This window comes from Saimiri boliviensis, chromosome 1, assembly GCF_048565385.1.
Source record: "Saimiri boliviensis isolate mSaiBol1 chromosome 1, mSaiBol1.pri, whole genome shotgun sequence".
In the NCBI taxonomy this organism is placed as follows: Eukaryota; Metazoa; Chordata; class Mammalia; order Primates; family Cebidae; genus Saimiri; species Saimiri boliviensis.
In genome coordinates, this window is record NC_133449.1 from 290,406,946 (window position 1) to 290,432,198 (window position 25,253).

A 25,253-nucleotide genomic window follows, 5' to 3' on the forward strand; every position below is an offset into this window, starting at 1 on the left:
CAAGATGGTACCACTGCACTCCAGCCTGTGTGACAAAGCAAGATTCTGTCTCAAAAAACAAACAAACAAACAAACAAACAAACAAACAAACAGATGAATATTGCCATTCAAAGTACTAAAAAGATGCGAAGCCTTTTCTCCTTTCTTCCACGGTCTTACTCTCAACTTGTCATAGTGTTTTTTTGCATACTATTTAATATATTTCCAAGTAAAGAAAACTTAAAATTTTAAGTTGTTAGCACAGATTTTACTATTTATCTGTATATTGTGCTATTCCAGATTTAAATGCAAATATAAGAGTATTGATCTTATTTTCAGAATGACTGAAATTATGTAGTTCATATTTCATAGCTCATGTATTTCTATCTGCTCTGTTCTTACTGCAGTGGGGGAAACATTGTGCAAAACTGCCTCAACTGTTTTTATTTCATTTCTTGATATGCACGTATTCTACCAACAGTCTCTTCCCGGTGAGTAAGAAATGAATGAAAGGAAGTGGAACTATGAATTGCCCTGACTTTCCCTTTTCTTCTAAGTTATCATTTTCAACTTAACTGATTGGGTAACCTGTATAAAAAAGGATATGACAGGGATCCTCAATTGTTCATATTTTTCAGAAGGTAATCGCCTTCTTCATTCGAAGCAAGTTATGGCTTGAAGGGAAAGCGTGGTCTTTTGGAACTGCCAGCACTCCTGCTTACTCAGTCATAAATGTAACACATTTAACTTGTATTCGCTTGAGTCTCACTCAACTCCCGCAACACATCATGCGTCCATAAGGGCATTGCAAATGCTCTACGTGAATGAGGCAGCAAGGAACAGAGGAAAGTGGATTGTGCATATCTCCTTCACTTCTGCATATGCTCCATTAACCTGTCAGATTTCACTTGCAAAACATAAGCTCAAAGATAAAGTTATCCAGAGTTGTAAGAGAGCAAGAGCAGAGCATTAAACCAAGCCTGGGGACTTCTGAGTGTGGGACTCTGTGCACCTACATGGGGCTCAGGCCCATGAAGCCAGCCCTCATAATGTTATCTGAGTATATATGTGTAGACTCAGACTGTACCCAAGATACGACTTCCTTCACATTTCTCATGAGCAGTGAGGAATCTGTGATGGTGTCAATAAAAAATCATTCAGTGACATTTGTTAAAGAATGGGAAAGATGACTTGTTTTTTAAAGCGGGGCTACAACAGTGGGATTTGGTAATGGAAGAAAGGGATTGGGCTCAACCTCAAATGCAACATGGAAAAGTGGGAATTTATAGCCAAGAAGGAGGGTTGGGGGTCAGTAGATAGAAAATTACTGAGAGGGAACATCAGGGGCAGGGAGGATTCTGGCTAACATGACCTAAAGGTATTCTTGCTGCAGGCAGGCTGAGGGCATCAGACATCACCTGGAGGATGAAGCGGGCGGAGGAACCTGATCAGACATGGAGGATGGCAGAAACTGACTTAGCAGGATTGTTGCTAGAACTGTACTCTATAAGGAAGATCGTGGGAGTCAGAGAGCTCGGAACAGCCCAGCCAACATTTGGTCAAGGCGAAAATCTTTGTCAATGGAGATCATCCAGACACAGAGCTCTTTATACCACCAGGCAAAAGATGATTAAAAAAAAAAAAACCCCAACCAAGGCAGTTAAGGGGAGTGGGTTTCAAGGGACATTTACAATGGAAAATGGATAGATGGATGTAAAGGGTCTCAAGAATGATTTAAAATATGCTTTATCTTAAAAACGTTGGTAGGAATTTCAGTTCATGGCTTTTAAAATCATTTTAGAGATTTGACTGACCGGCAGTGCCGTTGTTTCATCAGACCTCATGCAAATCCTCATTTTTTTTTTTTTTTTCATTGAGACAGTCTTGCTCTGTCTCCCAGGCTGGAGTGCAATGGCACAATCTCAGCTCACTGCAACCTCTGCCTCCCAGGTTCAAGCGATTCTCCTGCCTCAGCCTCCTAAGTAGCTGGAATTTTAAGTGTGCACCCCCATGCCTGGCAAATTTTTATATTTTCAAATTATGTATTTTCATGGTGTTTCTCCATGTTGGTCAGACTGGTCTCAACCTCTTGACCTCCCGATCCGCCTGCCTTGACCTCCCAAAGTGCTGCAATTACTGGCGTGAACCACTGCACCTGGCCCCTCATTCTTTATTGAAAGGAGAACTTCAGGGCACATACAGCTGCTGTGTACCCAGAGAAGGTGGGAAGGCTGCTCCATCTTTCCTGTTTCAAATATCAGATGCTAAATGTTGGAAAGAAAGTGATTTCTTAATGTGTAATTTTTTTTCACCACAATAAATATGGAAAGCAACAGAAACGTAATCAATCAAGGAGACCACTTTCCAGGCATCAAGACAGTGGGGTGGAAGCAGATTTGCACTGCAGTAGCTACCTGCAAATTATCTGCCAGGCAGCAGCCTGACTTCAGTAAGTATGCTTCCAGAGAGCCAATAAAGTATATTGCGTGAGGTCTCCTGAACTCACGTAGTATGCATTAAGACCTGTATTCTGCTCCAGGATTGAAAACCAAAATACCGTTTTTAATTTTTCCTGAGAATGTATGGCAATGGAAGTGAATACAAGATCCTGATGAGCAGGGAATCTTACACATAATGGATGAGTTTTCCTTCAGTAGCAGCACAGTTTCTTGTCCCTGATTGGCAGTGGGCAGTGTGATTGGTATATTATGCTCCAGGGATAACTCCTTCATTCACAGAACAAAGCAGAAATGAGCCTAGGGTGGGGTCACCTGAGCCCTGGCTGGTAAGAACAAAAAGATAATCAGAAGTCCACAATGGTTTCTTTTTTCTCTTTTCTCCTTTATTTCATCTTCCTCCTTTTCTTTCTTATTACTTCTCTATGCCCAAACTTTTAAAAAATTCTAGTTTAATTATTACATGGAAATAATTATATAAATCCACATAAAAGAACTAGTCTGGGAAAAGAAAGCACAATGGTATAAAACCACATTCCTCTAATTTTTTTGGCCTTTTATTTTGAAATAACTATAGATTTTTATGAACATGCCAAACACACACACACACACACACACACACACACACACACACCCCTCTTCTAACTTTGCCCAGGCCATCCAACAGTCACATCTTGCATAACTAATATAATATTGCAACTAGAATCAACATTGCTACAACCAACAGATTTCCCCAGCTTTATATGCACTTACATGGTGTGTGTATGGAACATGTTTAGTTCCATGCAATTTTATCATGTAAGTAGCTTTACGTAACCACTGCGGCAATCAAGATTTAAAACTTCCATAACTGCAAGGCTCTCTCATTCTACCCCTTGGTAGCCACATACCCCCTTCTCCATCCTTAAGTCCTGGCAGCCACCAGTCTGTTCTCCAGTTCTACAATCTTGTATTTCAAGTATGTTTTTCCTCTTTTTCACTCAGCATAGTCCCTTTGAGAGTTGTTGCATGTTTCACATACATTTCCTTGGTATGGATGTATCAGTGTGTATAACCATTCACTTGTAGAAGAATATTTGTTATTTGTAGTTTTTGACAATTATGACTAGAACTATTATGAACATTTATGTACCCATTAAACTTTTTAATGGAACCTTCAGATGGTTTCAGATGGCTCAGATGGTCAAAAGGCCACTGTTGCTCTTAAGGAGGTAAAGATCTGGTGCTCGCTTCAGCAGCACATATACTTAAAAAAGGAAGTAAAGGTCTGTAACACCACAAAAATTGTTGTACATGAATATTGCATGGTTTCTGCTCTATAAAGACACTAAGATTGACCCTCAAAAAATATGTATATATGTATATATTTTCTTTCCTGTGAAATTGGCAATGGTTATTCACATATATTTTCATTTCTTGTCTAAGAGGTGTTAGCTTTGCTTATATTAATAAAATCATAGCAAATGCAGTCAAATCCAATATTCAGGGTTTGATACATGTGTAGCAGATGACATACATAGGAAGCAAAAGCAGAGGAAAGAAAAGCTATGAGCACATCAGTGTATTTTAGAGGAACAGAGGAGTGAGTTCTACACACATGTGTGTGCAACAACATTGCATTCATATACTCCTGGAAATCACATCACTCACACACAGGATCGCAAGAAGCCAAGAAAACATAAGCTTGACCCTCTTCGTTTGCTCAGAGAGGTCTCCAAAATTAAGGAGCTACCTTAACTGGGATGATCAGACAACAGGGATAATTTTGGGAACAAAAGTGCATTGAATGCAAAGGACTGCAACTTGGAATGTCTGAGAACCTTGCTATACATGCCACTTCTACCAACAAACAAAGTACTCTTCTCCCGAAGAAAAATCAGTTATGGATAATCCACCTAAAAGATGCAGTGCGCTCCCTCTTAACTCCCAGGATCAGGAGATGAAGTGTTCACGTTAATCAACATCTGACTATGAGTTATAACGTCACCAAAACAGAAGCATTCTTGTAGCATATAGAACGCAGCAGTATACACCAGGCACACAAACGACACAAACTATTCAGTGTGATGGTTTGGAAAGCGCTTCAAAACACTGTATTCTAAGACCCAGCAGTCAACGAGTGAACAGTACCCCTGGTCAGCTGGAATTGCAACTTACTGCATTCCAATTTACGGAATGTCCACTGGCAAGATATTATGATACATTCTTTTCTAACATAGTTGGTATTTGTAAATGTCACTTTACTATAAACTTTTTGTCTACTGTTATGAGCATGTAAAAAAGAATACCTAGCTCCATACACGAGAAGCTTCCCAGCATACTATAGAAGGAGCTGTGGGGTGAGAATTTTCTACTTTATAATGCACCATTTGTAGCTGCTTCTGATACTGAATTTTATGCATAATATGTTCCTTGTAATATAAGTACAATCAACTCCAAAGCTATAAAAGAATTTGAGGAAGAAAAATACGAATGCATTTCTTTCCCACGGTGACAGCTTGGCTTGTGTGTAGACAGAATATTTAGGGTGACCGAGCCTCTGGCTAATTCTTTGTGGCTGTTAGAAACTAGAGGATTTATTTTGAAGGAATTAAAACAAAACAGAATTCATGTGAATTCTCCCCTGTTTGGTTGTGGCTGGCTGGCCTGCAGACGTGACAGCGCCGTGGAGCTCTGTGATAACGCACAGGAGTTTCGTGTGTCCCGGCCGTGGCTTGGGGGCTGTTACTGCTTTGCACTGTCAGTGTCTTTGACAATTGCCAGACACCAGTGCCAGCAAAATTAGCTTAGGAATACAAATGTCCCCTGCTTCAAACTAAAAAAGAAATTAATAGTAGCAATTTAGTTCTGATGTATTTTCTCCTGTGGTCTTGAAAATAGCGAATGGTCTTTCTGGTTTTTACTATGGCAAGAATGGTGGCAGTTGCCAGGGAAATCCTGAGCAGCACTGATTGACAAAGATTATGGCTCTAAAGCAAATCATCTTTCGTTATAAATCACAGACTGCTTTGTTTCTTCTCCATTTTAGTGTGAGGAAAAAAAGATAGACTATAATAGATTCTGTAAAGCCTGAAACTGACATTTTTGATGATATTTGTTGGTCCCCAAGTATAGACAAGTTGAACGCCATGTGGTGGGCCTACTGGATGCCTTTCGGTTTTCAGTTCTGTGAATTAGCTGTACTCTTTCAGGCCGTTCTCTGTGTGATAATGATAGCTTAACTTTTGTTGGACAGGGTGGTTGGGTGTGGGGGTGACTGCATCCTATGTTCCTGGAAATGTTCTGTGGATTTTTCATATTTTATATCCTTCACTTTTATAAAATCACTATGGGAAAAGTTCTAATAATATCCCAATTTTACAGATCAGGAAACAGAGGCTTAGAAAGTAGAAGGCAGAGATGTCTTCATCACTTCTCCTTAGGCAGAAACCCCCAGTTCTGTGTTTACCTGCCTGTCCCACTACCCGACTGCAAAGTCATAGACAGCTGGCACTGCACGTCTCTGCTGTATGCTCAGAGCCAACGTGAGCACTCACCAAGAATTTGTGGTGACTGTCACCATTTTCTCTGGGACTGGTTGTGTCAGGCTGCTTAGGTGCAGACACCGCCATGCCTGGGTATTGCCTTTTTTTTTTTTTTTTTTTTTGAGACGGAGTTTCACTCTTGTTACCCAGGCTGGAGTGCAATGGCGCGATCTCGGCTCACCGCAACCTCCGCCTCCTGGGTTCAAGCAATTCTCCTGCCTCAGCCTCCTGAGTAGCTGGGATTACAGGCATGTGCTACCATGCCCAGCTAATTTTTTGTATTTTTAGTAGAGACGGGGTTTCACCATGTTGACCAGGATGGTCTCGATCTCTCGACCTCGTGATCCACCCGCCTCGGCCTCCCAAAGTGCTGGGATTACAGGCTTGAGCCACCGCGCCCGGCCCAACCTGGGTATTGTCTTAATGTCCACTGTTCCCATTTCCCCATGCCAGCCCCCATTTTGACTCTCCTGCAGTGGACCACAGTGTACTCCAAGTGATGAAATAGATCAGATTAAGCCATAGTCAATAAGCCATATAAGCCGTTTTAACAACATGAGGTTACCAACAAAGCCAGTCCCCTCAACAACACAGGGGTGTTTCCCTGTTTGGTGCCTCGAAGCCAATATGCAAAACCGTAAGTAAGCCTCAAGCCCTGCGAGGTTTATTCAGTGTCCATGAAATCAGAAAGTGGGTGTGTGACTGGTGACAGCTGGAAAGTCACAGATGTAGGGCATCTTGAATGAAGGGTTGGGCATGAAAAGCAAGGGGAAGAATATTCATGTCTCTTCCTGGAATGGGCAGGGAACTTCTCAGAACTGGAGTTACCACTTTTTTGTCCTTTAATGGTTTCTTTTTGTCCTTTTATGGTTTCTTCCAGTTGTTGTCATGGTGATTGTCAACTGTCATGATGCTATTGGGAGCATCATTTAGCACAGAAATCAGATTATAATGAAGTCAGAAGTCCTTCAGAGGTCAGAGGAGCTGCTGTATCGGATCCCATAGTTTTAGCCAGTTTGGTCTGAAGGGGGAACTTATGACCTCAGGCATCTAGTGTCCTAAGAATAAGCAGAGTTAAGGTGGGGTAGAAATTCACGTGGGTCACGTAGGGGCTGGGTAACAATCTCATAAAAGAGGAAGCAGTTCCATACTTCCTTGAGATATACCAGGCTTTGAGATTCTTCAACAGTCCATTGTAGCCTGTAAAAATGTTCGTAATAGCCATCAGGTTGTCTTTTTGATGGCAATAGTTAAAACAAAAACAAGATGTATCATCTAAAAAAGAAATTCTAATTGCGTGACAGAGATATTAGGACATTCATTTGGGATTATACCACAAACAAGCATAGAGAGTACAGGCAGCCGACCACAGGGAAATCAGTTCCACAAAATGATCTGCAGGGAGCGGGGTTATTCAGCAACCCAACCAGTGTGTTCTGGACATAGAGCGCTAATGCAAAAGGGCAGCAGAAGCCTAAAGCCGAGCTTGGTAGGGGACCACTCCTCACCATTTTTACTAAATATGTTACATTTTCACAGTACTTGAGGCTTTTGACTAAGGACCTTTTATTTGGCAACCCACGCCTATTCTTGTGAGGTGCTGCATGCAAAACTGTATACTAAAAATGATTTGCTGTCCAAATACAACATCAGGTCATATGGGCATCATCAGTATAAAGATCTTTGTTCCTATGGGTTAGAATCAAAGGTGAGTCTTTGTTTTTGTTTTTGTTTTGTTTTGTTTTGAGACAATGTCTCATACTGTTACTCAGGCTGGAGTGCAGTGGCACGATCTCATCTCACTGCAACCTCTGCCTCCTGGATTCAAGCAGTTCTCCTGCCTCAGCCTCCGAAGCAGCTGGGATTACAGGTGGCTGCCACCATGCCCAGTTAATTTTTTGTATTTTCAGTACAGATGGGGTTTCACTATGTTGGCCAGGCTGGTCTTTAACTCCTGACCTCGTGATCTGCCCACCTCAGCCTCTCAAAATGCTGGATTGCAAGCATGAGCCACCACACCTGGCGAAAGGTCTGTTTTGAAGCAATTTATTTCCCAATAATTTCTCCGGCTTATTTATGTTTTAGGTACATTGCTTACCTCACAAGCAAACTAACAAAAAAACTCATAGTTCTGTACCTTTATTTCATTTTAGAAGATATTGTGAGCAATAATACAGCACATGATGCAGTGTGGAGATTGATGCTTTGGGTATCAAAACGTTGAAAAAGACAGTAAGAGTATATTTGAGCAGGTTTGTAACAGATGAAACATGTCTAGTATTGGTTTGCTTTGTGTGTTTTCCTGGCATTAAGAAAATGCTCTGAACTTCACATATATATTTTTATTAGAAATGGCCTGCAGAGAGTTACTGAGGCTATCATATTGGAATGATGAGGTGGAAATCACTTCTCGAGGAATTCAAAGGTTATCTTTTTGTTTACACCAGCGTGCTTCCTATTTCATGCCCTCCGAACTTGAAAGTTATTGGTTACTTACTTGAAATGTTCAAACTAAATCAAACTTGAAACATTGTAAAAATGACACTGTCATTTGTCTTACATATGAAATGGAAAAAAAATAGTTAATATACCTCTAAACAGTTGTTGCCACTATTATTTGTAATTATCTATTTCAGAATTGTTTGGCATCATTTGAGTTTAAACTGGGAGTGATTCCAACAGTGATAAGAATTTTATAAAGTTCGCAATCACAAGGGTTTATCAAAGCATTTAACTAAGCATATTTATAAGTACAGGAATTGGGGAATTTTTTCTCTTCCAAGTATCAAAGATATTTTAAAAATAATGTTAACATTTTGTCCTAATAACTTCAGGTCATTTTGTCATTTTTCATAAATAAAACATCGGAGATGAAAGAGGGAGGGAAGTTACTCTACCCTAGACTCATTTTTCTGCACCCTCCTGACCCCCTGTAGAGCTACCACCACATCTTGATTTTGATAACTTTTCAGTTAATATATTTTTATTCTCTTTCTACACACATATATGTAGAGAGGTGTGTGTGTGTGTGTGTGTGTGTGTGTGTGTGTGTATGTGTGTACAAACAGTATTGTTTAGTCAGTGTTTCGAAAGTTCACATAATTGGGATTCTGCAATATGTATCTTATTAGCAACTTGCATTTTTTTCTCTGTATTTTATTTTTAAGAGCTACATATGTATCTGGCTAATGTAGTTTACCTGCCAAATAGTATTTATTCCATAGGTATGTCATATGAGAGGATCTCAAAAGATTTGTGTAAAAATGGAATTAAAAGATACGAATAAAGAATAAACTTTATTTCTCACAATATCCAAATACTAACTAGGCCCAACCCTGCCCTTTAGAAATCGCTGTGGATGGTCTGCCGCAGCAGGCTTCACCTTCATCACCGTCATCTTGTCCCTTCTTAAAGCAAGTTATCCATTTGCAAAATGCTGATTTCTTTGGTGGTTTTATCCCCGTAAACTCTTTGTAAGGCATCAGTGATCTTGCTATTCTTCCATCCAAGTTTCCCCATAAATTTGATGTTTATTCTTGCTTCAATTTTAGCAGAATTCATGTTTCTCTAATAAGAGCTCTTTTCAAACTGATGTCTTACCCTTGTTAGTGCCTCAAACTAGATGATGTTCAGACATGACCAGTTAGTATCAGTTTATTTGGGTACAACGAATTTTTGAAATACACACATAAATTTTTCATAGTATATATTTTCCATGAACTTTTTAAAGACCTCTCATATATGATATGAAATCATATTATTATATTTGTCCGTTTTTCTATTGATTAAAAAACACATAAGTTGTTTCCATTGTCTTGCTATTACAACAGTCCAGGCATGAACAATCTTGTAAAAGTCTCCTGGGCAAAGGTGCAGGTGTTTTCCTGGAGTCTCTACATAGAAACAAAACTCCTGGGTGATTAGGTATTACATGTACAACATTACCAGGTACTGTCCCACAAGTCACCTGTGTATTTCACTGATTTACTCTCCCACCTACGATGTATGAGAGTTACTTCCCCATTTCTTCCCCAACACTTAATATTGTCAGACTTTCACATTTTTGGAAAGTTTGTGGAGTATCAGGAGGTCATACTTTCAAATTTTTGGACAGTTTGTGGAGTATAAGGAGGTATCTTGTGTTTAATTTTTATTCCTCAACAACTTTTAATGTGTTCAGTTGTCATACATTCTTGTTTTTTGGTTTTTAGGATTTTTTTTTTTTTGCTATGTATCAACTATCCATGTTTGATGACCTCTGTTCTATTTGATTTTTAAATCTCTATCTTATTGATTTGTAGGAGTTCATTATATATTCTGGAAGGTAAGCATTGTAAGTTATATGCATTGCAAATATTTTCTCCCAGGACATGGCTTGTTTTACAAGTTGGTTTCTGGTGGGAGATTTTCAGTCATTTAAGATTTTACTTTTGATGTAGCTAAATGTGTGACTGAAATAGTGGTTCACACATTTCTGTAGATTCTGCAACCAGGAAACCAAGGTCATCACTCTGACTCCACTACTAGCTGGCTGAGGGACCTCCAGCAACTTCCTTGGCATCTTTTTACCTTGGTTTTGCTATCTGTAAAATGAAGAAATATTACCTCTCTCAAAAGTTTTGATATGAAGATTAACTATAAATCAGTTAGACTATTGTCTGCTACTAAATGATACCTATATACATATTAGCTATTAGGATTTGTGCTTTTAGTATATTATTTCAAAAATTCTTTCCTAGTGTCACTGATGTCTTTATGTTTTTAAAGGTTAAGTGTTATTTATGGTTGTCTTTGTCTTAAATACGTGTTTTTCTTATAGTCACTAGGTTCTGGATCTTACATTTAGGTATATTCAAACACATATAGACTGATGTAAATTATATCTGTAGTTTTCTTACATTTATTTCTTTAAAGGTGATTTCTATTTCATAAAATAGCACTTCAGCAATAAAAGCAAATTTTGTTTCCTGAAATTGAACATGCATTTAAGTTATAACACCTTCAAAAATGACTTTTCCATTATAGTAAATTGAATTATGTAATTGAGAGAAAATTTACCACAGGTAATTCCTAGATACCTGATATGAGAGTGTCTGAGACAGAGGCATAATCCATGTTGATTGAATAAATAAATAGTTTATTTGCTTTTTAGAAGCATCTACCTTAGAGCAATTTTTAAAACAAGGAATCAAATACATAAAATAGGCAGCTGCATAAAAGCTCCTAGTTAAAAGATGAAAGTGTGCACTCAAAAGAAATAAAATCCAAACCAGCTTTCTCTTGAGACTTCTGTTCTCTGTGATCAGTCATACTTTTAATGCATTTTAACAGTGCTAAAGAAATCAGGGAAATCATTGACATGATTAATGCTTTTTATCTGCCCAAAAGGAAGATCCCTGTGTTTTGAAAAGATAGTTTTATATTCACTTCCAATGATATTTTTAATTGTAATAAAAAGAGTTTCTTCTTTTTTCTGTTGCGTCATAAAACTGAAACACATTTGAAAGAGATGAACAGGAAAATAAATATCTAATAGCATGATTTGTAGTCCTAAACATGAAATCAACACCTGCTCATAAAATTGGCACCACCTTATTTGTACTAGGGTTACTCAGGACATTTTCTTCCAACTCCGTATTGTAGAAATTGGAGATCAAGGAGCAAGAAATGCCTTAGGAATTCACCTTTCTGAATTGGTCAGTGTGACATTTATTCTTCTGGTTCAAGCAGCCCTCTATTTACAGAGTTTTGACACAACACTGGTTTATTTCTCACTGGTGCTCTGTGTTCTCTGGGTGGGCAAAAGTTTCCATTCCACGTAGTTAGTCAGGAATGCATCTCAACACAGGGCTTGAGAAGAGAGAGACAGCAAGAAGACCTCATGCTGCTGCTTCTGTGCTTGAGCATAAAGTGGCACCTGTCACCTTCCTCTCCTAGGCTTTTGTGTGACCCCATCTATGTGCAAGGGAGCTGAGCAGAGTGTGTTCCTCAGTTTGCCATAAGGAGAAGAGTGCTGGACTTTACTGGGCCCTGGAAGTGACTTCCATTAACATACTCACTCATACCACTTAAAATGGGTGGTAACCTAGGCATGTTTTCCTGCACAAATCTTTAAAAATTATTTTTTAATTTTTTGGAGGCAGGATTCTCACTCTGTTGACTCGACTGGGGTGCATGAGGTACAGTGGCACAATCTCAGCTCACTGCAGCCTCAAACTCCTGGACTCAAAGAATCCTCCCATGTCAACCTCCCAAGTAACTAGAAATAGAGGCATGTACCAACATGCCTTGCTAATTTGTAAACATTTTTTGTAGAGCCGAGGTCTTGCTATGTTGCCCAGACTAGTCAAACTCCTGGCCTCAAACCACCCTACTGCTTTAGCCTCCCAAAACAGTGGAATTATAAGCATGAGCCAGGGTTAGAGACATGAGTCACCTCGCCTAGCCCCTCCATGACTTTTGATTTTGAACTAGTCAGAATGGCTGTTACTAAAAAATCAAAAAATAATAGATGCTGGAGAGGTTGAGGAGAAAAATGAACACTTAACGCTCTGTTGGTGGGAATATAAATCAATGCAACCATTGTAGAAAGCATTATGATGATTCCCCAAAGAGCTAAAAGCAGAATTACCATTCAACCCAACAATCCCATTACAGAGGATTATGAATCATTCTGTCATAAAGACACATTCATGTAAACGTTCATTGAAACACTATTTATATTAACAAAGACATGGAATCGACCTAAATTCCCATCAGCAACAGGATGAATAAAGAAGGTAAGGTACATATACACCATGGAGTACTATGCAGCCATAAGAAAGAAAGAATGAGATCATGTCCTTTGCAGGAAGATGGATGGAGCTGGAGGCCATTATCCTTAGCAAACTAATGCAGAAACAGAAAACCAAAGACTGCGTGTTCTTACAAGTGGAAGCTAAATAATGGAAACTTACGAACACAGAGAAGAAAACAATAGGCACTGGGATCTATTTGAGGGTGGAGGTTAGGAGGAGGTTGAGAAGCAGAAAAAATAACTATTGGGTTCTGGGCTGAATTCCTGGGTTATGAAATAATCTGTACAACAAACCCCCATGACATGAGTTTACCTATGTAACAAAACCTTCACATGTATCCTGGAACCTAAAATAAACGTTTAAAAAGAAGAATTTGGGTTTAGGCGTTGCACACATCAGTTTAAATCCCTGCTGGGATCCTTCTGAGCTATGTGGCCAAGTTTTGCAACATTACTAAATCTGTTATTCCCCATCAATAAAGAAGAGAGTTTGTAATTGTTGTGAATTAACTGAGCCCTGGTAATATTATACCACCTTGGTATACCGGAAGCACTTAGTAGATGGCTGTACTGGTGAAAGAATGTAGTAGTGTAGAGATAGTAGCAAATTCTGGAGGACATAACGTAAGAACTTTTTGTTTTATCTGTTTCCTGGTGCTGTCATTACGAATCGGGTGACCTAAAACAATAGAAATTCATTCTCTCATGGTTTTGGAGATGAAAAGTTCAAAATCAACATGTCAGCAGGGCTGTGTTCCCTGCAAAGACTCCAGAGGAGTTTCCTTCCTTACCTCTTTCAGGTTCTGATGACGTCAGGCATTCCTGGGCTTGTGCCTGGGTCACTCCAGTCTTTGCCCCTGGTTTCACATGGCTGGCCCCTCTGCGTCTTTGTCTCTCTTCTATCTCTTATAAGCACATCTGTCATTGGATTTAGGGTCCATCTAGATGACCCACGATGATCTTATCTGAAGATTATTAACTTAATTACACCTGCAAAAACACTTTTCCCAAATACGTTACCATTCACAGGTCTCAGGGTTTTGCTGAGGACATATCTTTTGAGAGACGGGGCCCTCCATTCAACCCACTATCAATATGGAAGTGTTTTCTACCCATACATGAGTCTATGACATGTAAACACTTAAAATATTATACCACTTTGAGGATTTGTCCAGCCTTAAAAAGAATGAAGTTGTGGGGAGCTCTAAATTAATTATGGATGATTAATGAAAATAGTTTCTAGTGTTTCTCAAAGTTAGAAGCACATAAGGATCGTCATGGAAACTTGTTATGCAGTGCAGGCTTCCAGCCTAACCTACAGGCTTTTTGATCTGGTAGGACCCTACTGGGACCCTAAAATTGTATATTTAAGAAGTGCTACAACAGATGATTCTGACACAAGCATTCGAAATTACTCAGAATCCAAATGCTTGACTTCTAGTCCAGCTTCTGCAAATGACCAATAGGACTGATGTTTAAACACTAGTATTTTGATATTCACGTTCTTGAAAAGTAATGATCCATAGACTTGTTAGAGGATCAAAATAGCCAGAATAACCATGGTTCTGATTTTTGAATTGGTGATTCTTGAATAGTAAGATGGGACTGCTTTATATTAAATTCCATTTACTAACTTAACCTGTCTTATAATTTTTAAAATGTTGATTTTAGGATTATGTTTCTATTTTAAGAGTTAAACTTTGTAGCTAAATGTTAGTAGTATATAATGTCACATCTTTTTGATGCAAGAAAGAGTTGCATTGGACTGAATATGAAATATTGTTTTTTGTATTAATTCTCTCTACATCTCTCATCATTATAAAACCATTGTCCAGTTTTCTAATACAGATTGACTCAGAGGCAAGATACCTTATAACAGCCACACGTTTCTTTTTTTTTTTTTTTTTTTTTTGCAGAGACAAGTAAACATTTATTTTTGTACCCTTCCTCCTATGTGTATTTCAAGTCTTTCTCACAAGGCCCCAGGAATCACCAGATTCAATTATGTCCCTGGGCTTGTCCACTGCTGCCGGAGTCTTAGGGAGCCATGTACACATGCTAGAGTTACTCGATTACCAACATTAAACCCTAGGATAAGAGACGCAGCAAAGCAGGACTCCTTCCTCCATGGAATGTGATTTCAGACGAGGCAGCAGTCAATGTAGAACACGCTGGAATTCTTCCTTGGAACTGGACTGTGTTAAGAGGTGCTTGCCATGAACATAAGCTACTGTTTTTTTCTTTTCTTTTTTCTTTTGAGACAGAGTTTCTCTTGTTGCCTAGGCTAAGAGTGCAATGGTGCAATCTTGGCTCACAGCAACTTCTGCCTCCCGGGTTCAAGCGATTCTCCTGCCTTAGCCTCCCAAGTAGCTGGGATTAGAAGCATGGGCCACCATGCCCGCTAATTTTTGTATTTTCAGTAGAGACAGGGTTTCGCCATGTTGGTCAGACTGGTCTCGAACTCCTGACCTTAGGTGATCCGCCCCCCTCAGCAGGAGGAAGTACTGGGATTACAGACATGAGCCACCGTGCCTGGCCAGCTACTGTCTTTTGACCCTTCCTTTCCAGTTTTTAAAGATAAAGCAGGCAATAATCTTCTCTGAAGATACTTGATACAAATTCTCCAAACCCAAAAACACATGCTTCCACTTCATTGATAAAAATTTATTGCAGTTTGGCACCTGGTTCTAGTTCAGCTGGCGGATGAGCTGATTGAAATGTTCACCCTGATAGCCAGGTGTGCCCATCTCCTTGAGGAAGCCCACTCTATTTTTGGTAGCATGACAGGCCAGCGAGAGGTGGAAAGGGCGCAAGAACCATGAGATCTCCTGGAAATGCTTCCCCGGGAAGGCAATTTCATGAATGAGGTCTTCCAAGCAAATGACACCAAACTTCCTCAGTGCTGCTCAATCACAGTGTTGTCTGTCAGAGAGATGGTCTTATTCTTGACTCTGGCTTGTCCACTTTTCAAAATGAGTTCCCAGACAGACTTCAGATTTGGAAATCCCCAGGTCACATAAGGTTCCACAATATGCAGCATTTTTAGGTTCTGGGGAGTGACTTTTACAAAGACACCAATAAAAATTTTCTTTAGGCGAAGTCTTGCAATGGTTCTCTGCACCAGTAAACTCACACCATCAATCCTTTCGATGAGTACAACAAAGGCCAAAGAATGTTTATTTGGCAATTCCAAAGCGTGAGGCTTCACTTCCAGTCATCTGACACGCACCTTGTCACACGTCCTGCCGCCAGGAATCATGCAGGAATGATTCCAATCGCTTAAACCTGGGCCCTTTTCCTTTCCTCTGCTCCTTCTTTGCCAAAAGTGCCTGCTCTGCCTGAGTGGCTTTGAGGGCTTGATAAGCCTTCCTCTTTTTCAGGAGATTTTCTGGAACCAAAGGGATTTTTCTTTGCTCTTGCTCCGCCATCTTTCCAGTGTAGCCAACAGCCACACGTTTCTTAATGGACTAGTCTTGTATTTATTTATGCCAGTCATGGCTTTTCTGAACATGGAGTTATACCCAGAATTCACTTTGTCTCTGAAAATGTATTCAGAACCCACCTCTAAGGTACAGACTAAAGATCTACCATCCACATGCTCTTGTGAAACTAATGAACTAGTCATGGAAGCTTGATCAGAGTAAAAGATCATGAAATAGGTGTACAGAATTATTCTCAAAATGATGTCTCTCAGAAATTAGCACGTAGATTTCTCACCAATTATTTACCTATAAAAAGGATGCATGTAGGAAGTGTTTGCATACACGATGGAAGAGTTGCTCATATTTAGAAACTGTGTATTTTGTATTTAATAAATCATTCACAGTAAATCTCTGTTGCCTACACAGAGCCACTCTATACAGTATCTTTGGCATATGTATATGGACAACCCTTTCTGTCCGCATTGTTTCATAAGATGTAAAAATAAGTTAGACTTTTGGAAATGTATATTTAGTTGCTGGTAAAGTGTTGTAATTTTTAAATTAAACTCCTAATAAGCAACTAAAGGAAAACTTTAATATGATATGGCTAAATGGAGCAAAGATTTAGATCATCTCTCTAATAAAAAAAGAAATAGTTATTTACTTATTAGGCTATCTTACAAAGTCTACATGATCCTATTCTAAAATACCTAAAATAGAGTAAAACTGCATGTATGTAGAAGCTCTTATAAAGAATGAGTCTAACAGGTTGGGTTTTGTAAAAAATGAGCTTTTTTCTGAAGGTTACTGAATAATGTCCATTTAAAACATGCTAATACTTGTAGATCAAAAGGGATATACAGCAAATCGATTAAAATTAAAATTGTATCAACATCCTTTTTCAGAGTAAGAAATGAAAAGAAATGCCATGGAGCCACTATTCCTAGCCTAATGTGCCTTTGTGTCTTAGATTTTAGGGTCTTTTCTAATCAGTGCATTATATCTGTGTATTCTCTTTTTTACAGTTCAGCAGAAGAGCAGTTTCACTGGCAGTCACAAGGTAATGTCTATCTTATTGATGAAGAGTTATACATATCTCTACTGTTGAGTTTTCTTATGAACTTTGAAATGAGACTCAGAAAAGTAATAGGAAAATGTCCCGATAGTAAAATTAAATGATAGCTCACAATTTATTGGGAGTTAAATCTTTCAATTCTGTGGTAACGAGGCTCTTCAAGGGTACATGAAATTGTTGACCTTGGCTTTAATGCTGGTTGATCAAGAATTACAATGGGATAGCTAATGAAAACTTCATAGAAGTACTATGATATTTTTTATGATTAAATGATAATCTATTTAATAATAATATATCATGTGTTTGTTCATCACTTTAAAATATTTTATTTCAGATGGTCAAAAAGATATCGAAGATGAGCTTACAACAGGTCTCGAGCTGGTGGACTCCTGTATTAGGTCACTACAGGAATCAGGAATACTTGACCCACAGGATTATTCTGCAGGTGAAAGTAAGTCACATAGCGGTTATGCTTGATCACAGTTAAAATATAGGAGTATTATGTCATTATTTTTCTAATATTATTGCATTATAAGCAATATCAAATGAGGATTTCAGGATATTTTTATGCTTGTTTTATCCATTTCACTCATCCCATCTATTCCCTTCCTACATTATCCCACCTCAATTCACATTAGAGTATAAACTCTTTTAAGCCAGTAGTTTTTGTGCTGACACCTGACACACTGGTGATTCTCAGTTCTCTGATATCCTTTTCAATATCTATACTAGCATATTTTATGAACTCATCATATATTTTGTAGTCAACATGATGTCTGCCTTAAAGTTAACTATCAATACTTTACTCATATAAATCACTGTTGGTAGAAATCGTAAAAAGCAGCAATTATGTGACAAAATAGGAAAAAAATTGGTGTACTGTCAGTACTATTCAGTACTGTGCTAAGGTACTGGGCAATGAATCCTCACCTTTCTGTATTTAACTGTCTTGCATTGGCTATATTAATTCCATAGAATATTTAAAGTTCACTTCTGCTCCACTTAGTGACATATTTTTCAACCAGAATGGTTGAGGCTTATAAATAAAAGTGTTCGGAGTTTAAATGAACCTCCTTTAAATAAATCATAAAATTCTCTTCACTTATTTTAATAAAATTCCACAAAAGGCTAAAAATTTCATCATAAAAATAGGTATTATCCTGGTAATACATCGAAAACCAGTGAAGCATTTTATTCCTTAATTGAAAAAATAAAATTTCCTCCAATACCCTTTAAACTTTACCATGTAAAAGAAAGACAAAAGGATAAGATAGCATACTGATCTTGAAAACTATTTAATTTACAGATTAGCTCATTTCGTCTATAATCTTTGTAATACCATTACTCTTAGGATAACATTGTTGTGTATACAACAGATATATTTATACCCATATGCATCCTCTCAAATTACTAAAGAAAGATTGGTTTGGTATTATCCATCTTCTCTGCATTCTGTATTGAAAAATGTATAATCGTTACCTCTTTTCACTCATAGTCATTAAAAATGTTTCTCTTGTAGGGATAGCTGTAGTTAAAACTTATTTAATTAATATTTGAAACACATGCACTCATCTGGTTAGAGAGTAAGAAAAGCAGCAACAGAATAGTCTGTCTTGCAGGAGAAGAGGGAGACAGTAGTGGAGATCTCATTTTTTAAATATAATAATATATTTGATTATGAGTTTAGGAGGAGTAATCTTTAATAAATGGGAAGTACAGAAAATAAAGCAATGAGTTAAATAAAAAGTAAACAAATTAAAATAGAAGGGATAATTTAGGTATATCAATCTAATGCTGCATATAAGCATGCTAAATTCTCCGAAAAGAATAAAAGTTCAAACTTACAGTAAACAAAGATAAAGTAGTTATGAGTTATTCATAACATTTAATGAAATTAGCATTGAAATGAAAGGAATAGTCAATGTAGTGCCAGCAAATATAATCAATGCAAAGAGTGGGATTGGAAGAATAACATGAGATAAATTGGAATTTAATACAGAATCACTTAGCAGGGCCAGAGATGGGAGTTATATAGTGAGCAGTCTTATAAAGATGTGTTAAGCTCGTAGTAAAATCTAATGAGCATGTATGCACCAAAGAGCATACCATATGAATATTAAAACAAATGTTACTAAAAATAAAAGAAGTTGATGAAAAATAGTATTGTGAACATTTGAATGCATGTGAATCAGACAGAATGCCAGAAAGGAAAGCCACAGAATAACCAATTAACAAAACAATGTATTAAATAAATTTTAGAGGTTTTATTGATTGTATGATAATATATGTTTTTTACATATGTCCAAGGAAAATTTACAAAAATTGACCAGCCACTGGAAGATGAAGGCAATAATAAAAATTAAGAAGTATGGAGGGCCATTTCCTTGGATAAAAATCTGCCAACAATAAAAGTAAATAATAAAACTGTAAGCAAAATGTAGTAATATTAAAACTAAGAAACATAATTCTGGATATTTACTGAATCAAATGGAAATTATAAAGAAAATTGCATAATATTTACCAAGCAAATAAAACAGGAACATATTTTAGTGAAAACAGAGAAGTATGGGGGGGAAAAACCACGTTCAGAGGACATCTTAACTTCATTATTAAAAATACAAAACAAAATAAAGAATGTTGTACTTAATTTGGAGAAAATTTTAAAAGACCTAAGTAAATAGCAAGAAACTAGGAAGATGGACATGATAAAAGTAATACAGAGAAGTAAGACAAAGTGAAATAGTCAAAGGTAAATAAATGCTGGCAGAGATAAATAGAGGGGAGAAATCTATTATTTTTTTGGATAATATATATGTTTTTCTGTAAGTCAAATAATAATATTGAGCTTTCTTAGTTGAGAAACTCTGTTACACAAAAGGAAACAGGAAAGAAAATGTTTTAGTGTTCCTTTAGTTTGCCTGCAATATGTATTAAAAATTACCTACAAATAGTTTATAACAGGAAAGTTAAATGCTCCAATATGGTCTTTCCATATATATTTGGCAACTGCCAAATGTCTATTTTTTAAGAAAGATTAGTCACTTTCTATTGTCATGTACTGAATTATCTTATTGAAGACTCCAAGATTTTAGTTATTTCTTTTGAAAGTTCTGGCATCTTGCTTTGAAGAAAGGAAAAGACACAAAACAAAAAAGAAACAGGTGATAAAAGTGCCATTCAAAAGTTGTATGCCAAAGGATTCTGAACCACAGTCACATAAAGAATAGTATTATTCTTAAGAACTATTTGCCCTAAACATCTTCAGCGTCACCTTGAGACTGAAGTAACTGAGTAGAATTTGGGAAAATAATTTTAATATATTGGGTAGATAACAACTATCATTTTGGGGATCAATACTGCTAATTTTAAGTGTTCAGAAGATGATAAAATAAAAGTCTAAATTGCTATATGTGTATATATTAGTTAGGTTCCAGATGAGATGTGCATTCTATTTGAAAGAGTTTAACTGAACAGAATTTAAGTAAGGGACTATTTATGAAGAACGGGGCAGGATGAAGAAAACAAACAGTGCATATTGAGATATTCAGGCAGCAGAAGACAGAAGCCCTTACCACCCTTAGACCCTAAGGGAAACCAAGGAACTAATTCCAGCAGAGACTGGAAGCAAGGAGGGAATCAGTGTCCTCATCTCTTTTTCCTCCTGCCCATGATCTCCTTCTTCTGCCTCTCATTAGCCAAACCTAACCAGAAGCCAAAATACAAGACATCCTAGTATGTGCAGAGGAGTAGCAAAGAATAAGTAAACTGGCTAGCCATGTGCAGAAAGCAGAAACTGGACCCCTTCCTGACACCGTACACTAAAATTAACTCCATATGGACTAAAGACTTAAACATAAGACCTAACACCATAAAAACCCTAGAAGAAAACCTAGGCAAAACCATTCAGGACATAGGCATAGGCAAGGACTTCATGACTAAAACACCAAAAGCATTGGCAACAAAAGCCAAAATAGACAAATGGGATCTAATTAAACTCCAGAGCTTCTGTACAGCAAAAGAAACAATCATTAGAGTGAATTGGCAACCAACAGAATGGGAAAAAAATTTTTGCAATCTACCCATCTGACAAAGGGCTAATAGCAAGAATCTGCAAAGAACTAAAACAGATTTACAAGAAAAAAACAAACCCATTCAAAAGTGGGCAAAGGATATGAACAGACACTTTTCAAAAGAAGGGATATATGAGGCCAAAAAAAACATATGAAAAAATGCTCATCATCATTCGTCATTAGAGAAATGCAAATCAAAACCACATTGAGATACCATCTTATACCAGTTAGAAGGGAGAGCATTAAAAAATCTGGAGATAATAGATGCTGGAGAGGATGTGGAGAAACAGGAACATGTTTACACTGTTGGTGGGAGTGCAAATTAATTCAACCATTTTAGAAGACAGTATGACGATTCCTCAAGGACCTGGAGATAGAAATTCCATTGGACCCAGCAATCCCGTTACTGGGTACATATCCAAAGGATTATAAATTGTTTTATTATAAAGACACATGCACACATATGTTCATTGTGGCACTGTTTACAATAGCAAAGAACTGGAACCAACCCAAATGCCCATCGATGATAGACTGGACAGGGAAAATGTGGCACATATACACCATGGAATACTGTGCAGCCATAAAAAATGATCAGTTTTTGTCTTTTGTAGGGACCTAGATGAACCTGGAAGTGGTCATTCTCAGCAAACTGACACAAGAACAGAAAATCAAACACCGCATGTTCTCACTCATAGGCGGGTGTTGAACAATGAGAACACATGGACACAGGGAGAGGGGCATCACACACAGGGGTCTTTTGGGGGCAACTAGGGGAGGGAAAGTGGGGGGGTAGGAAGTTGGGGAGGGAAAACATGGGGAGAAATGCCAGATATAGGTGATGGGGATGGAGGCAGCAAATCACAATGCCATGTATGTACCTATGCAACACTCCTGCATGTTCTTCACATGTACCCCAGAACCTAAAGTGCAATTAAATGTATTTTTTAAAATAATAAAATTAAACAAAGAATAAAAAAAACTGTACAGCAATTTCAGCACAGCATTCTCCTCAATAGAATAACAGTGTACGATACGTATCTCTCCAATGTAGAAACATAGCAAATAGATACAGAGTACGGAGTGGCATGTTGACAGATTTCATCTAATTAGGAAAAGCCCATCAGATTCTGCCAGTTAGTGATTATTCAATCAATGGATTCATCAGCTATGAACCAGCTAATGCTAAATTGGACCTGGCACCCTGCCCTTGAGAACCAGTCTCTTAATCCTCACTCAAAAGAGACTAAAACAAGGCTAAATACTGTCTAAACTCAGTAAGGAAAAGTTCTAAAATGGAAAGCAGTCTCACCCCATACGGGCATAGTTCTTAATTTGTTGTATTTAAAGCTTTTTGCTATTTTTCAAAGGTCTGATTAAAATAAAATTTGAATCATAATACTGGTCTTCTTGACCTTAAGGCAAGCAGTAACTACTCTACTCTGAGGATTTTATTGTCTTACAGTTACCATTGGTTTCTAACACTTTGTATGGTTTTAAAAGTGCTATCTGAAACACTTGGTAAATCCTGTCCACAATCTTTGCCACCCTGCCTCTTTTTGTGACTACTGGCTGTGTAATTTCAATTTTAACAAATACGTGTCACTGAGTCACTAGGAGAAATGCTTCGGAGATTGCTATTGCTTCAGTGGAACAAAACAAAACAACAAAAAATAATTTACCAACAGAAGCTTGGGGCATTAGCTTTCTACATAATGTATAATGTGACTTGAACTGCCTTGGACCAAGTACTTTATTTAATCTATGCTTCCTTTTAGATATAAACTCAGAAATATAATGTCTTAGCCAGTGATTCACAAAAATGTTGTCAGTCAAAATAAGAAATAGTAAGGACAACCTGGAAAAAAATAATGCATATGTTTAACCACAGATTGTTAATTTGTTTAAATATCGTATCTTGCAATAGTAATTATTTCTTTCTGTAGCATATTAATGAATTGAAATTCTGTCATAGTTTAGAAAATTCCATTATTCAATAGGAAGAAAATCTTAAGAACTAATATATTCTGAGTGTTATGGTAAAAAAAAAAAAAAAAAAAAAAAAAAAAAAAAAAAAAGTACATATTCACTTTGGGAGGCCGAGGCGGGTGGATCACAAGTTCAAGAGATCGACACCATCCTGGTCAACATGGTGAAACCCCATCTCTACTAAAAATACAAAAAAGTTAGCTGGGCATGGTGGCATGTGCCTGTAATCCCAGCTACGCAGGAGACTGAGGCAGGGCAATTGCCTGAACCCGGGAGGTGGAGGTTGCAGTGAGCCGAGATGGCGCCATTGTTCTCCAGCCTGGGTACCAAGAGTGAAACTGTGTCTCAAAAAAAAAAAAAAAAAAAAAAAAAAAAAGGTACATATTATTCGAGTTTTCAAATCCAAATATATTTTTAAAACTCAGGAATCAATCATGTATGTTACCATCCTAAGCAGGTAAAATCAAACTAGAATAATCATACATAGTTTAACAGAGGTGAATGTATTATTCATTGTTGACTTACAGTCTTATTTTATTTCAATTACTGTGAATGTACTTAATTCACAAGAGATGTTTGAGAGATCAGGTTACTCAAAGGCTATGAAACCTAATTCCATATGTTCTCATTTGATAATAATAATAAAAGGAGAAGCATCCTTGTGAAGTGAATGTTTTCATAATTTCTGGTAAGCATGACACCAAAAAATGCAGAAGTGATCGTAGGAGAATAAATTTTTCATGAAAATTATAGTCATCAAAATGGTAAAATCCGTTTGGAATCCATTAATCAAATTGGCTCAAAAATTAAAAATCACGGCCAGGGAAAAAGGGCTGCATTCTGTTTTGCTTTCTATGATTGTGGAAACCATGTCGTCAGATAGACCCAACAGGATGGAAAACCTCCCTTACCCTAGAGGTACCCAAGGACCATCACCTGGCCTTAGGGACCCCACATCCTGGAAATGTGTCTATTTGAGTCAGTTGAGCTATCCTAATTGTTCATTCCCTATGAAGTCACTTGATCATATGCTCTTTGGTCCACGTTTTTAAAATACAAACAAGACTGTTCTTTCCAGAGGCTTGTCATGGTGTCCAGGTCTAAAGTGGGCTGGTGCTGCCTTTCCTTTCCAAATTCACTTACACTCACTTTCTCCCTACCTTGGGTGTATGAGACTAATGGGAGGTTAGCAGTGGCAAAAATGGAAGGTAAGGGCAAAAGCTGAGGGAAAACACACAGGTGGCCCACAGGGAATAATAAAACCCTTTAGGAAGCTAGAATAGTCCTCCCTTCTAGAAGGTATGCCTACCTGTTTCTCAGCTAGTGTTTAAGTGTTTAATTTCTTTTTTTGAGACAGAGTCCTGCTCTGGCGCTGATACTGGAGTGCAGTGGCACAATCTCATCTCACTGCAACCTCTGTCTTCTGGGTTTTATAAGTGATTCTCCTGCCTCAGCCTCCTGAGTAGGTGGGATTAAAGGCATGAGCCACTGTGCCTGGCCTAATTTCTTTTTCTTTGATTTCACTTAGATTTCCTTCTATCATGTAGACATTTAAGAAGCGTGTTATACCTTCTCTAACAAGGTCGCCAGCTCAGAGGCAAACCTAAGAATTTAAGGAATAGGCAAAGGCATCAAATAAGAAGAGCTCTTTAACCATACACTTAATAAAGAAAACAATGCAATTTTCTCGTTAAAGCTATCATTCCCACTTGAGTTATCAGGATCTTCTGGGATGAAGCACAATGTGTGTAGAACCTGGTGGGAATTTCCTGGTCTTGAAATTGTCAAGGCATTGTAGATGCCCAGAACATAAATACGAGGATTAGATGAAACCTGGGGGAAGTGAGGACAGTGTCAGAACTGCCAGAGCTGCCACAGGTATGAGAAAAGGCAAAGAGCCTGCCACCCCCAATGAGAAAGCCTTAGAATAAGCAGACATTTTTCC

The 25,253-nt window shown here is 37.8% G+C and overlaps 1 protein-coding gene and 1 pseudogene across 11 annotated transcripts in view; one reads left to right on the forward strand and one right to left on the reverse strand.

Annotated features, from left to right (window-relative positions):
* CTNND2 (catenin delta 2) overlaps nt 1-25,253 on the forward strand; it is a 937,699-nt gene that overhangs the window by 478,754 nt on the left and 433,692 nt on the right. For all 11 annotated transcript variants that reach the window (XM_039468167.2, XM_039468169.2, XM_039468187.2 and 8 more), the window contains 2 exons: nt 17,203-17,237; nt 17,587-17,703. In XM_039468167.2, the coding sequence (XP_039324101.1) occupies nt 17,203-17,237; nt 17,587-17,703 (152 nt within the window). The remainder of the gene's footprint in view (nt 1-17,202; nt 17,238-17,586; nt 17,704-25,253) is intronic.
* On the reverse strand, nt 15,443-16,183 carry LOC101038458 (large ribosomal subunit protein uL30-like 1 pseudogene; annotated as a pseudogene).